A 12251-nucleotide genomic window follows, 5' to 3' on the forward strand; every position below is an offset into this window, starting at 1 on the left:
CCCTGTATATAGCCTCTTTATTGTTCTTTTATTGTGTTACTGCACTGCTGCTTGTAAGTAAGCATTTCATGGTAAGGTCTACACTTGTTGTATTCGGCGCATGTAACAAATAAAGTTTGGTTGGATTTTATTCACACATGTCCAGAGCGCATAAAAGGAGATTACAGTGACTCAATGCGGTCATGACTCAACTGCAGGTGTGGAGGTAATATGGTCGCCGCAACAGCCTTAAATAAGAGTGACGAATAAAATCAAATCAACGGGGAACCCGTGGAGGTCAGAGCCCCTGGGCACGTGTCCTGCAGACCCGGGCCCAGTTTCCTGATAGCCCTGGAATTTAGCCTTTACAAGTGTTATAAAGATGCATCTTTCCTACAATGGCCGAAAATGTCATGTTTCCCAAAACATCATGCAGAAGGAATGTTTGTTACGTGCGTTGTTGGAGCATGTATTGATACTGATAGGATCTAAAGGCAGCGCTGCTCTCAGATCAGCTTTCTCCGTTCAGATCTTACCTTAACATCAGAGTGATTTCACAATACTGATGACGGATCACCTCCAGAGATATTACCACATACGGATGCAAATATCGAGGGGGCTTATTCCAATGCTTACCAAATGAAAATGCACTAAATCACCGATTTGGCACATCACAGTGCACATGTTAGGCCACACATCATGAAATATATTGAGACAAATTATAGACAGTAGCCTACAAGCAGCAAAATAGAACTCAATTGATTGAACATGAAATGTATATCAATATGGTTCAAATAGGCCGATTACTGTTGAATTTTTATGCAGTCTAACGACACACTTGCATTTTCTACGAGTGGTCTGAGGCAGGCGTTAGATTACAAGCGTTTTTAAGAGAAACATTCATCATGATGGTTTTGGGAACCAGCTCAGAGTTTTAATGATGCTCCCTACGAAGGGTCTCACGATTAATTTAGCCTTTAGATGCTTTTGGGAAACAGTGTCCTGGTTGGTATTCGGACATGATTACTAAGTTTAGATAACTGGCTCTTAAGAATTGTTAACCAACATGGCTAATTTAGTGACAGTCAGTGACTGACATGAAAGAAAAGCTGTGGATGCACAACCACATGTGGAAATTGCTCCTACTATTCTAACTCTCAACAGTAAGTTGAGACCCTGAATTACCCCCAAAACACAATAATGTTTTTTTGTTGGGGGGTCGGGGGCCCCCATGCGACCACTAAGTGACCCCTTATGTTTCTTATGTCTGGAGCCGTCCCTGAATATAGCACCTCTATGGGTCAGATTCTTCAAGTGTTTGCAGCCCTGCGCAAATAAATAAATATCAGCCATTATTTTACATAACAAGTTCAAAGGATAAGGATCCGCCCCTTTTTTTTCCATTTTCACCTAAAATGACATATACCCAAATCAAACTGCCTGTAGCTCAGGACATGAAGCAAGGATGTGCATATTTTTGTTACCATTTGAAAGGAAACACTTTGAAGTTTGTGGAAATGTGAAAGTAATATAGGAGAATATAACACAATAGATCTGGTAAAAGATAATACGAAGAAAAAAACTACAGGTTTTTTTGTAACATCATCTTTGAAATGCAAGAGAAATGCCCTAATGTATTATTCCAGCCCAGCCACGAGATGGAAGCAGTGTATGTGCAAAGTTTTAGACTGATCCAATAAACTATTGTATTTCTGTTCGAAATTTTGTATCAAGATGTGCCCAATTGGTTGATTAATAACTTTTCAAGTTCAAAATTGTGCACTCTCCTCAAACAATAGCATGGACAGTGCAGTTAGATTACCAAGAATTTAAGCTTTCTGCCAATATCAGATATGTCTATGTCCTGGGAAATGTTACTTACAACCTCATGCTAATCGCATTAGCCTACGTTAGCTCAACTGTCCCGTGGGGGAGCCACCGATCCTGTTAAGTGAGAGATTTAATTGACTAATTCTTACACAAGATATGATTGAATTTTTACTCAGTGATAAGCTCCAACTCCTTGTCAAAACACTTAACAAACAGCCATTGGTTTGTCTTCAAGGGGCAATCTGTACGTTCACCCCAACACCTTTCGGGGGATTGATAATGAAGTCGTACAAGTACAGTATCATTGACAAATTTGAATTATATATCTTTTTTCTTTGTGTTTTGTTTCAGGTCAATTGTGTTTTTTCCCTTTGTCTGGTAGCCACAGTGAGCCAGATAACTTACAGATTGCACCTTTAGAAGGATGGACATTGATTAAATGTTACAGTAATGTTTATAGCCTTTAAAATTCCCTGGACTGGAACAACTTTGTAATTTTTTTTAACCCTTGATGTTTTATATTATCGACCAGGACAAAGTGCAATATCTTATTTTCCTCACCAACCCTTTCGCTTTGTCACCCACGCACCCACTACCACACACACTATTTACAATTCACAAAAACAAAAAAAAATATTCTTAGATGCTGAAGAATGACATTATAGAACTATTGAGGAGTGTATGGACCTCTTATAATAGAGTATTTTAACAATATATATTTTGAAAGTTACGCTGAAGTTCAACACACTGTGTGTGGCTCAGTCGCTTGCAACTCCAAGGGTGGTGGGTTTGATTCCCACTGGAGCCACCCATCGGTACAAATGGATGCATGCATGACTGTGATTCGTTTAGGATTAAAGCGTCTACTAAATGGCATATATTACCATATTTTATATTACACCTACCCTGGCCCATTTGATCAAAATTAATTTACAAAAAAAAAATGAAACTGACCAGGGGAATATTTCTCAGTAAGGCAATAATAACACATTTATATGATCTTATATCACATTTGTTCAGTATATCTAAAAAAAAAACTGAAAAACATTCCCCAGCAATAGAGGAAACAAATAAAAACTGACCGCTTGACCCCCCCCTTTCTAGCTCTGACTTTGCTGATAGCTCCTTTATTGAGGAAATGTGTCCTCACTATGTATATGATATGCGATTGTCCCACCTAGCTATCTTAACATGAATGCACCAACTAACTGTAGGTTGCTCTGGATAAGAGCTTCTGCTAAATTACTCAAATGTAACATTTAAATGTAAAACAATGACAAAGATATGTTTTTTTTTTTTTACATTTACAAAATGATAGTCTTAGAGGGCTAATAATAAAATAAACTGTTCAGGTTTTCATGACCATTCTGAAGACTCCAGTATGCCCAGTGAGAACACGGAGCACAGCACAATTCCAGACAGAAATGTTCACGATTCTCAAATTACATTATTGATTGAGCTGAATTTGAAACCACCACCATCGGACCAGTGAACACCACACAACATTATAAACAACTTGAGAGAAAAAAAGTTCTGCTTCATAAAAAGACAAAACTCTCCAACATTTAACCATAGGAGTCAAAAACCTGACCAAGACAATATAACACATGATATTCCATTTGTGATACTACAGCACAGTTAACAAAAGACAAATATCATTCTTAACACAACAAGACCAACTAAAGTACTGTTACCATAGTCTCTCTGGGCAGCCTTAGCTGATGTTTGGAAATGATTGCAATAGGGTTTTATTCAAAATACTCCCATTGAAGATTATGCATACTTTCATGCTTATGAGTTGATTTTGCGGCAAAGGGCACATTATTATTATAACACACGCATGTTGCATACTTGTATAGGACAATGTTAGGGTGTGTGAGTGTGAAGACGTGTGTGTTAGCATGCGTGTGTGTTACGAAGGTGTTGCCAAAGCAGAGAAATAACATTTTATTATTTTTTCCCCCACAGAATCCTTCTCCATCCATGTGGGTAAAACAAGCCTTCACATGCAGATTGGGCCACAAGGGTTACACAATGCCGTAGAAGCTTCATAGAGCTTCCTGGAGCGTCGCGAAGCATCACGGCTTCTGTCTGTAGTCTTCAATCCTCTCAAAGTGATTTGCTTACATTGGAGACTCCACTCAACTTACTGTTGAGAAAAAGACATTTGAGCGAGAGGGCGAGTTAGAGTTAGGGTATGAGTGAAGGAAACTTCTCTGTATGGGTATGGACGAAGTGCACACTTACTGTCTCGCTCTCCCCGTCAGAGCCAGGTCTGGACTCCGAGCCGTAGTGCAGAGGAGAGTACACCCAGCTCCTGTCCTCCTGATTCTGTTGTTACACCACCCAACCAGCAGGGGCAGCAGACACACAGGTCAGCATTCGCAGAAACCGGAGGAAGAGAGAGAAAAAGTACATTTAGGGAGGAAGACCTTCCACAAGTCCTAAATAGGTCTTCTAGCCCTATCTCGGGTGTTAATTGTTTAGTAGTTTTGTCATTTTGTCTCACATTTGTCCGATCCTTTCCGATCTAAGTTACACAAAGTGCCTAAGGGGCTATGTTAGGGGGTGATTTGAGGTGGGTTCTAGAAGCTCAGAATCAGGGGAATGAAGCGGACACCAGTCTACACCACTTGACATTACACTACGACGGACTATGGCTTGTGCAACCAGCAGCCGTGACTTACATTGCAGCTAGAGCTTGAGTTGAGCTTCTTACGACCCAGAATTGGGGAGTACACCCAATACCTCCCATCAGCATACTGATAATGCACAAAACACGTGCATACACAAAGACACACAGACACACACACACACACGGGTAAGGACAGGGGGGTAGATGAAGAGAAATGGAAAAGGAAGAGAGAGAGAGAGAGAGAGAGAGAGAGAGAGAGAGAGAGAGAGAGAGAGAGAGAGAGAGAGAAACATGGGTGGGGTGGGACAGTGGAGAGCGAGAGAGTGAAAATGTGGAGGAGAATGGAATAATACATATTCAAAATGGATGACGAAAGAACATAATGTTGAATGAACCACCAGGCCAGATTGCTGTTGACAACCCATCATGATATGACTGGGGGATTATAAGAAGGAATCACATGACTGGATTAATATGGATCAGCCAGGCATGAGCAACACACATGCCAACATGCAATCCACACGACACAACACGAAAGAGACTTTTAGCACTGTATACTGTTCTCTCTCCCAGTTGCTATTTCAGAGGAATGTCTGTTATCAGGCATGTGGTGTCTCAGGGTTCAATCCAACCTCTTTATTGCAGGGAGAGTAACCGACATTGCCACACATGCGTTCAAGCCACACTTTGTGATTAATGATCAATGACAGCAAACTACACAAACCCTCACCCTCATAGATCAACCACGCTGTCCTTACTGCCCGACTGTAAGAAATCCAAAACCCCAGTAAACCACAAGAACTTCAGAGCTACACTCACACGCTGAAGACTGTTACACACGCGCGCACACGCGCGCACACCCACGACTTACAAAGTAGATGTCTGAGACTGGCACCTCCCCCTCCAGTGAGTTGTGGCTGACGGACGAGGTGACAGACAGATGATTGGACGAAAAGCGTTCTGCTGTCACCTGGGGACTCGGAGGGAGAGAGGAGGGAGGGGTGCTTGGAAGGAGGGGGGAAGAATGGGGGGAGGAGGAGGGAAGGGTGGAGGCGGGAGTGGTGGAAGAGGGCGTGTTGGAGGCTGGAGGGACTGCAGAGGGTGGAAGGGTGGAGGCGGTGTGAGCTGATGATTGATTGGTGGAGAAAGGACGAGTGGAAGAAGAAGGGAGAGTGGAGTTAGAGTGAGGGTGAGGGGCAGAGGAGGAAGGGACTGAGGGAGGAAGGGAGCGAGGGAGAGTGGAGGCTGGTGGGACTGAGCAGGGAGTAGTGGAGGATGGAGGGGCAGAGGAGGGAGGAGGGGTTGAAGGAGGTGTAGAGGAAGTGGGAGAAGCAGCTGTGGTCTGTGTGATGACTTCCTCCTCTGTTGCTTTAGAGTCCTGAAGGTCCTCTGGAACCACACTGTGACAGAGATAGAAACACCACTGTCAGACAGTTGATAACATACGTGTGTGTGTGTGCGTTCTTGTGTGTGTGTGTGTGTGTGTGTGTGTGTGTGTGTGTGTGTGTGTGTGTGTGTGTGTGTGTGTGTGTGTGTGTGTGTGTGTGTGTGTGTGTGTGTGTGTGTGTGTGTGTGTGTGTGTGTGTGTGTGTGTGTGTGTGTGTGTACCTGGTTGTAGGTTCCCTCTTCACCTCTACAGCTACAGTGATGGTCTGCTCGTGCACCGCCACTACTTCCTGCTGTGGCCTGAAACTACATGGGACAGCACAGGAAGTGACATCGGACCATCGATTAGAGTCAGAATGGTCAGATGAGAAGAGATGTGTTAGATTGAAAGGGTATGAAATAAGACTGCTTTACCTCCCCTCACGGTCCCGTGGAGAGTGGGTTGGCCTCCTGTGGGGTAGAACAGGGACAGGTGAGTGTGTATCTGTAGGAGCGTGTGTGTGTTAGAGAAAAATATATACTTTTTTAGGGCCGATGATGATACCAATATTTTAGGCCAATATAATAACATGTGAACATTGTGATGACAACATTTCCCAGAGACAGCCCTGTATGCATTAATGCATCCATTTTACAATCAAACAGCTAGCGAACACTACATAATATTTGCTAACAGGTCACATAGCCATCTTCTTAGCTAGCTTGCTTATTGCATCAATGTCCGGGCACCTCGACACAAGCATTATTATTCGTGAATTAGTGAATTAACTCAACGAATTCATTCAAGTTTGCAGACAACACAACAGTGGTAGGCATGATTACCAACAATGACGAGACATTCTACAGGGAGGAGGTGAGGGCCCTGGCGGAGTGGTGCCAGGAAAATAACCTCTCCATCAACGTCAACAAAACGAAGGAGCTGATCGTGGACTTCAGGAAACAGCAGAGGGAGCACGCCCCTATCCACATCGACAGGACCGCAGTGGAGAAGGTGGAAAGCTTCAAGTTCCTTGGCGTACAAATCACTGACAATGTGACTGATGTCTTGAGATGTTGCTTCAATATATCCACATAATTTTCCTACCTCATGATGCCATCTATTTTGTGAAGTGCACCAGTCAAATACATCTGCAGCAAAGCATCCCCACAACATGGTGCTTCACGGTTGGGGGGGGAGTGTTCTTCGGCTTGCAAGCCTCCCTCTTTTTCCTCCAAACATAATCATGGCCAAACAGTTCTATTTTTGTTTCATCAGACCAGAGGACATTTCTACAAAAAGTACGATATTTCTCCCCATGTGCAGTTGCAAACCATAGTCTGGCTTTTTTATGCGGTTTTGGAGCAGTGGCTTCTTCCTTGCTGAGCGGCCTTTCAGGTTATGTCGATACAGGACTCGTTTTTACTGTGGATATAGATACTTTTGTACCTGTTTCTTCCAGCATCTTCACAAGGTCCTTTACTGTTGTTCAGGGATAGATTTGCACTTTTTGCACCAAAGTACGTTCATCTCTATGTCTCTATGGTCCCATGGCGTTTATACTTGCAAACTATTGTTTGTACATATGAACATGGTACCGTCAGGCTTTTGGAAATTGCTCCCAAAGATGAACCAGACTTGTGGAGGTCTTCAATTTATTTAGATTTTCCCATGATGTCTAGCAAAGAGGCACTGAGTTTGAAGGTAGGCCTTGAAATACATCCACAGGTACACCTCCAATTGACTCAAATTATGTCAATTAGCCTAACAGAAGCTTCTAAAGCCATGACATAATTTTCTGGAATTTTCCAAGCTGTTTAAAGGCTCAGTCAACTTAGTGTATGTAAACTTCTGACCCACTGGAATTGTGATACTGTGAATTCTAAATTAAATAATCTGTCTGTAAACAATTGTTGGAAAAATTACTTGTGTCATGCACAAAGTAGATGTCCTAACCAACTTGCCAAGACTATAGTTAGTTCACAAGACATTTGTGGAGTGGTTGAAAAGCGAGTTTGAATGACTCCAAGTGTATGTAAACTTCCGACTTCAACTGTATGTGTATGCGACCAATAAAACACATTTCGATTTGATTTAACATTTGCAACAGGAGTTAGATTTTGGTCACTGTGTCAATTCACTTACTTCTGAATCCTGCACCTTTCCGTTAGAGAATGAGCTAGCTTTCTGCTGCTGCGGTCGTTCTCTAGTGTGTGTGTGTGTGTGTGTGTGTGTGTGTGTGTGTGTGTGTGTGTGTGTGTGTGTGTGTGTGTGTGTGTGTGTGTGTGTGTGTGTGTGTGTGTGTGTGTGTGTGTGTGTGTGTGTGTGTGTGTGTGTGTGTACCTGAAGCGTGGGTGTTCTGGTGTATCAAAGGGTGTGGTAGGGAGAGAGTTGTTTGAAGAGAGAGTGGTAGCGATGGATGCTGTGGTCGCATCCTCAAAAGACGGAGGAGTGTGGGGATGCTCTCTCAGACCTGAGAGGAGAGAAGAGAGAGAGAAATGATTGTGATAGAGTATTAGTAATTTACCACCACAGCATGACACTTCACCCAAATAGCCGTGTGGGGAAAAAAGCTATTGGTCCTCAAATGCTTGTCGGCCATTTTGGCTCAAACAGGAGAGACAGTTTCCTTAGTTCAGCCTCTGTATGGATATGGAGTGTGGTAACCGTCTTACCGTCCTCCTCCAGCAGAGGGAAGCCACGAGCCCCTCTGAGGTGCAGGTCTTCGTTCTCCTGGTTCTCCTCTCTCTCTACGGAAAGCTGTGTTTGGACACTGTTTTTGGGTGCGGGCAGAGCCCCCCCCCGCCCTCTCTTGGAGGGAGAAGACCTCAGGGCTGAAGGGGAGGGAGAGGCCAGAAAAAGAGGGTGGAGATGGACGAGAGACAAAAGAGAAAGCAGTCAAGGGGAAAACTCGATGAATCGATGACTCAATCTCAAAATAGTTTGTGAGCTGAAATATCAAATAAAACGCTTGTTTCAAGGTGGTGTAATGTGTCTCCTACTCACAGCAGCTCTTTCTAAAGACAGTGGTGCTGCAGAACTTGTAGAACCTGTCTGCATAGAAACTGGGCCTGTGGACAGACACTGTGTCCTGAGAGAGAGAGAGAAGGGGAAACTATCTCAGCAAACAAACCATCAAACACATCTGTACAGTCGGGCATAGGGAATTATTGAAATGGGAGGGTTAGTCCATGTCACCTTTACAAACGTCTAGTTGGTTCTAAAATAATAACCTACTAGCCATTCTCAGTATCAGACTAATATTCCATCCATAGGTTAATCCTTAAAGGTTTAAGTACACCTTGTCTGTCTATATGCTGTTGACTGTCTGTGTTGAATTATGCAGCTGTGTGTAGAGCAGCACGTCACCGGGCCTGTGTAAGCTGGAGGACTGGACTGCAGGTTGGCATTTGTTGTCTTAAATCTTGCCCTGGAGGCACCAGCTGGCACAGCCACAATGTCATAAAATCTTGAACCTAACCCTGACCTTAACCACACTGCTAACCCTAATGCCTTAAATGAAGAAAAGAAAAGCTCATTTTTGTTTTTATGATTTTTTTTCTCTCGATATAGACAATTTTGACTTTGCAGCTGGCCCATCTAACAGAAATCGCTCAGTTCTGCCTCCAAGGTAAGACTCATGACAATAAACGGCAACCTGCAACTGGACTCACCCCGTCACTGATCAGAGACTTCCACGAGTGCTCCAGTTTCTTGATTAGCCTGCAGGGCAATAAAAATGACTCAGTAATTCATACATCATCAAATTAGTACTGGTCCTTTTGATTAACAGGACATCAGTAGTAACTCAATGAGTGATTTGGTGAAATTGACCTGTAGGACTGCAGGATGTCGATAATTCCAATAAAGAGAAGGAGACGCTCTCCTTTACCATCCACAGCAGGAATACCACCCATCCTGGTGAGAGAGAGAGAGAGAGAGAGAGAGAGAGAGAGAGAGAGAGAGAGAGAGAGAGAGAGAGAGAATCTCATTTAGTGGGAGAGGACTCCAAGACACCGTGTGTGTGTGTGTGTGTGTGTGTGTGTGTGTGTGTGTGTGTGTGTGTGTGTGTGTGTGTGTGTGTGTGTGTGTGTGTGTGTGTGTGTGTGTGTGTGTGTGTGTGTGTGTGTGTGTGTGTGTGTGTGTGTGTGTGTGTGTGTGTGTGTGTGTGCGTGTGTGTGTGTGTGTATGTACATGCATGCCTGTGTGTGTCAGCTCGGTAACTCACGTAGCATCGTGGTCTAATGTGTCTCTACAAGCCTTCCCTCCCTGTATAGACTCCATGGCAGTAGAGTAGAGGGCTCTCTGGGCCTGAGGCTTCTTTTCATCGCCCCCTGCTGGTGAGCCCTGGGACTCTCTCACAGCCAGGCCCAGGTTATGGACCCCCAGCAGTAGACTGTAGTCCATGATCTTAAAGCTCTCGAGCACCTGGAGTACCACAGACAGAGAATGAAGGTCAGAATGAATGATCGGAGGATCTACCAGACAGCACAGACACACAGGTCATAATGGCTTTCATCCTCCCCTTCCTTCCACGTCTAATCTCTCCTCCTCTCTAGGTCAGTCTCTCTTTTGGGGTTTCCCCTGTAAGCCCATCCTAAACCACCCTACTCTCCTTCCCCTCTCCTCCCTCCCCTTCTCCTCCCCTCCTCCCTCTCTCACCAGACAGGGAGGGTCTTGACCAAAGCTCTGTATGTATTATCCCCCCCACCCTCTCCTCATATCCCTGCTCCTCATCCTCTCCTCCCTCTCTCACCAGACAGTCTCTCTGTAGGGTCTTTAGCAGGGCACTGTATGTATCCTGATCCAGGGTCAGTCCTTCCGGTACATCTGCTATAAAGTCCAGATCTTTAAAGGTGGGATTCGATTTCTCCCTCTCTTTCTTCGACGCACGGCGTTTATACGTGGAGCCCTTCAGGTCGAACTTGAGGTGCATGCGTACGGCGCGCGGTAACACATTGTTCATGACCACGATACGGATGTTTTTACCCCCAGACTGGACGCAGTAGAGACCAAAGAACTTAGGAAGCAGGGTCCTCGGGTTCTGATTCAGATTCTAGAGAGAGGAGGAGAGGAAGATGGGAGAAGAGGAAGGAGGAGAGTGAGAAAAGTATCATTCTATGCCTATTGAAGTCTTCTTTACATGCAACAATGGGAAATTATATGGTGCCATCATATTGAGTATATAAGAATATTTTGAAGATAAATACACAACGCCGAGGAGGAGAGGACTAGAGTTAACAATTAATAGGAGTTGGTTTTCAGTTCAACATCTGTTTAGAATCTGTGGAATGTCACTCCTGAACTCAGAGCTACGTGTGCCATGTTTTCATTGGTCTGTATATTGAGTCGGGAGCAGGATACTTGTTATTTGGCCATTGGAATGAAGGAGGGGCTTGTGACATACGGACCATGTAGTATCCCGGAAGTAGTTTCTGCAGAAACTCCGCCTCCTTGGCATTGACTGTTTTGATGATGAACTCGTCGTCCCTGGTTACGTAGAATATGGAGCCGCTGGCACCGGGATTGGACAGCTCGATTAGGGGCTCATTACATAGAGAGTACTGAAGAGAAAGCACAGATATACATACACACAGGATACATCAGTGGGCTGTAGAGATAACATATAAAATGGCACCAACATTGGAGAGGTTCACATAGGACACTTTATAGGGTGCTTTATAGGGTCCTTCATTAGACACTTTATAGGGTGCTTTATAGGGTCCTTCATTAGACACTTTATAGGGTGCTTTAGATGGTCCTTCATGAGACACTTTATAGGGTGCTTTAGATGGTCCTTCATTAGACACTTTATAGGGTGCTTTAGATGGTCCTTCATTAGACACTTTATAGGGTGCTTTAGATGGTCCTTCATTAGACACTTTATAGGGTGCTTTAGATGGTCCTTCATGAGACACTTTATAGGGTGCTTTAGATGGTCCTTCATGAGACACTTTATAGGGTGCTTTAGATGGTCCTTCATGAGACACTTTATAGGGTGCTTTAGATGGTCCTTCATGAGACACTTTATAGGGTGCTTTAGATGGTCCTTCATTAGACACTTTATAGGGTGCTTTAGATGGTCCTTCATTAGACACTTTATAGGGTGCTTTAGATGGTCCTTCATTAGACACTTTATAGGGTGCTTTAGATGGTCCTTCATTAGACACTTTATAGGGTGCTTTAGATGGTCCTTCATTAGACACTTTATAGGGTGCTTTAGATGGTCCTTCATTAGACACTTTATAAGGTGCTTTAGATGGTCCTTCATTAGACACTTTATAGCGTGCTTTAGATGGTCCTTCATTAGACACTTTATAGGGTGCTTTAGATGGTCCTTCATTAGACACTTTATAGGGTGCTTTAGATGGTCCTTCATTAGACACTTTATAGGGTGCTTTAGATGGTCCTTCATTAGACACTTTATAGGGTGCTTTAGATGGT

General features: G+C 43.8%; 1 protein-coding gene across 7 annotated transcripts in view; it reads right to left on the reverse strand.

The window, feature by feature from the left end:
- Window positions 1-2771: 2771 nt before the first annotated feature.
- The window catches only part of LOC124041567 (phosphatidylinositol 4-phosphate 5-kinase type-1 gamma-like), a 22054-nt gene continuing 12574 nt past the window's right edge, over window positions 2772-12251 (reverse strand). For 4 of the 7 annotated variants that reach the window (XM_046359291.1, XM_046359292.1, XM_046359296.1 and 1 more), the window contains exons 6-19: window positions 11219-11371; window positions 10564-10863; window positions 10036-10235; window positions 9642-9725; window positions 9482-9530; window positions 8814-8898; window positions 8483-8641; window positions 8151-8280; window positions 6245-6280; window positions 6053-6136; window positions 5316-5844; window positions 4497-4571; window positions 4057-4140; window positions 2772-3958 (exon numbers count right to left, since the gene is read on the reverse strand). In XM_046359291.1, coding sequence (XP_046215247.1) covers window positions 3956-3958; window positions 4057-4140; window positions 4497-4571; window positions 5316-5844; window positions 6053-6136; window positions 6245-6280; window positions 8151-8280; window positions 8483-8641; window positions 8814-8898; window positions 9482-9530; window positions 9642-9725; window positions 10036-10235; window positions 10564-10863; window positions 11219-11371 — 1971 coding nt within the window. In that variant the 3' untranslated portion in view covers window positions 2772-3955. Of the gene's footprint in view, window positions 3959-4056; window positions 4141-4496; window positions 4572-5174; window positions 5210-5315; window positions 5845-6052; window positions 6137-6244; window positions 6281-8150; window positions 8281-8482; window positions 8642-8813; window positions 8899-9481; window positions 9531-9641; window positions 9726-10035; window positions 10236-10563; window positions 10864-11218; window positions 11372-12251 lie in introns of those variants that run through there. The other 3 variants (XR_006839965.1, XR_006839966.1, XM_046359293.1) reach the window with 3 other exon arrangements.

This window comes from Oncorhynchus gorbuscha, linkage group LG08, assembly GCF_021184085.1.
Source record: "Oncorhynchus gorbuscha isolate QuinsamMale2020 ecotype Even-year linkage group LG08, OgorEven_v1.0, whole genome shotgun sequence".
Classification (NCBI taxonomy): domain Eukaryota; kingdom Metazoa; phylum Chordata; class Actinopteri; order Salmoniformes; family Salmonidae; genus Oncorhynchus; species Oncorhynchus gorbuscha.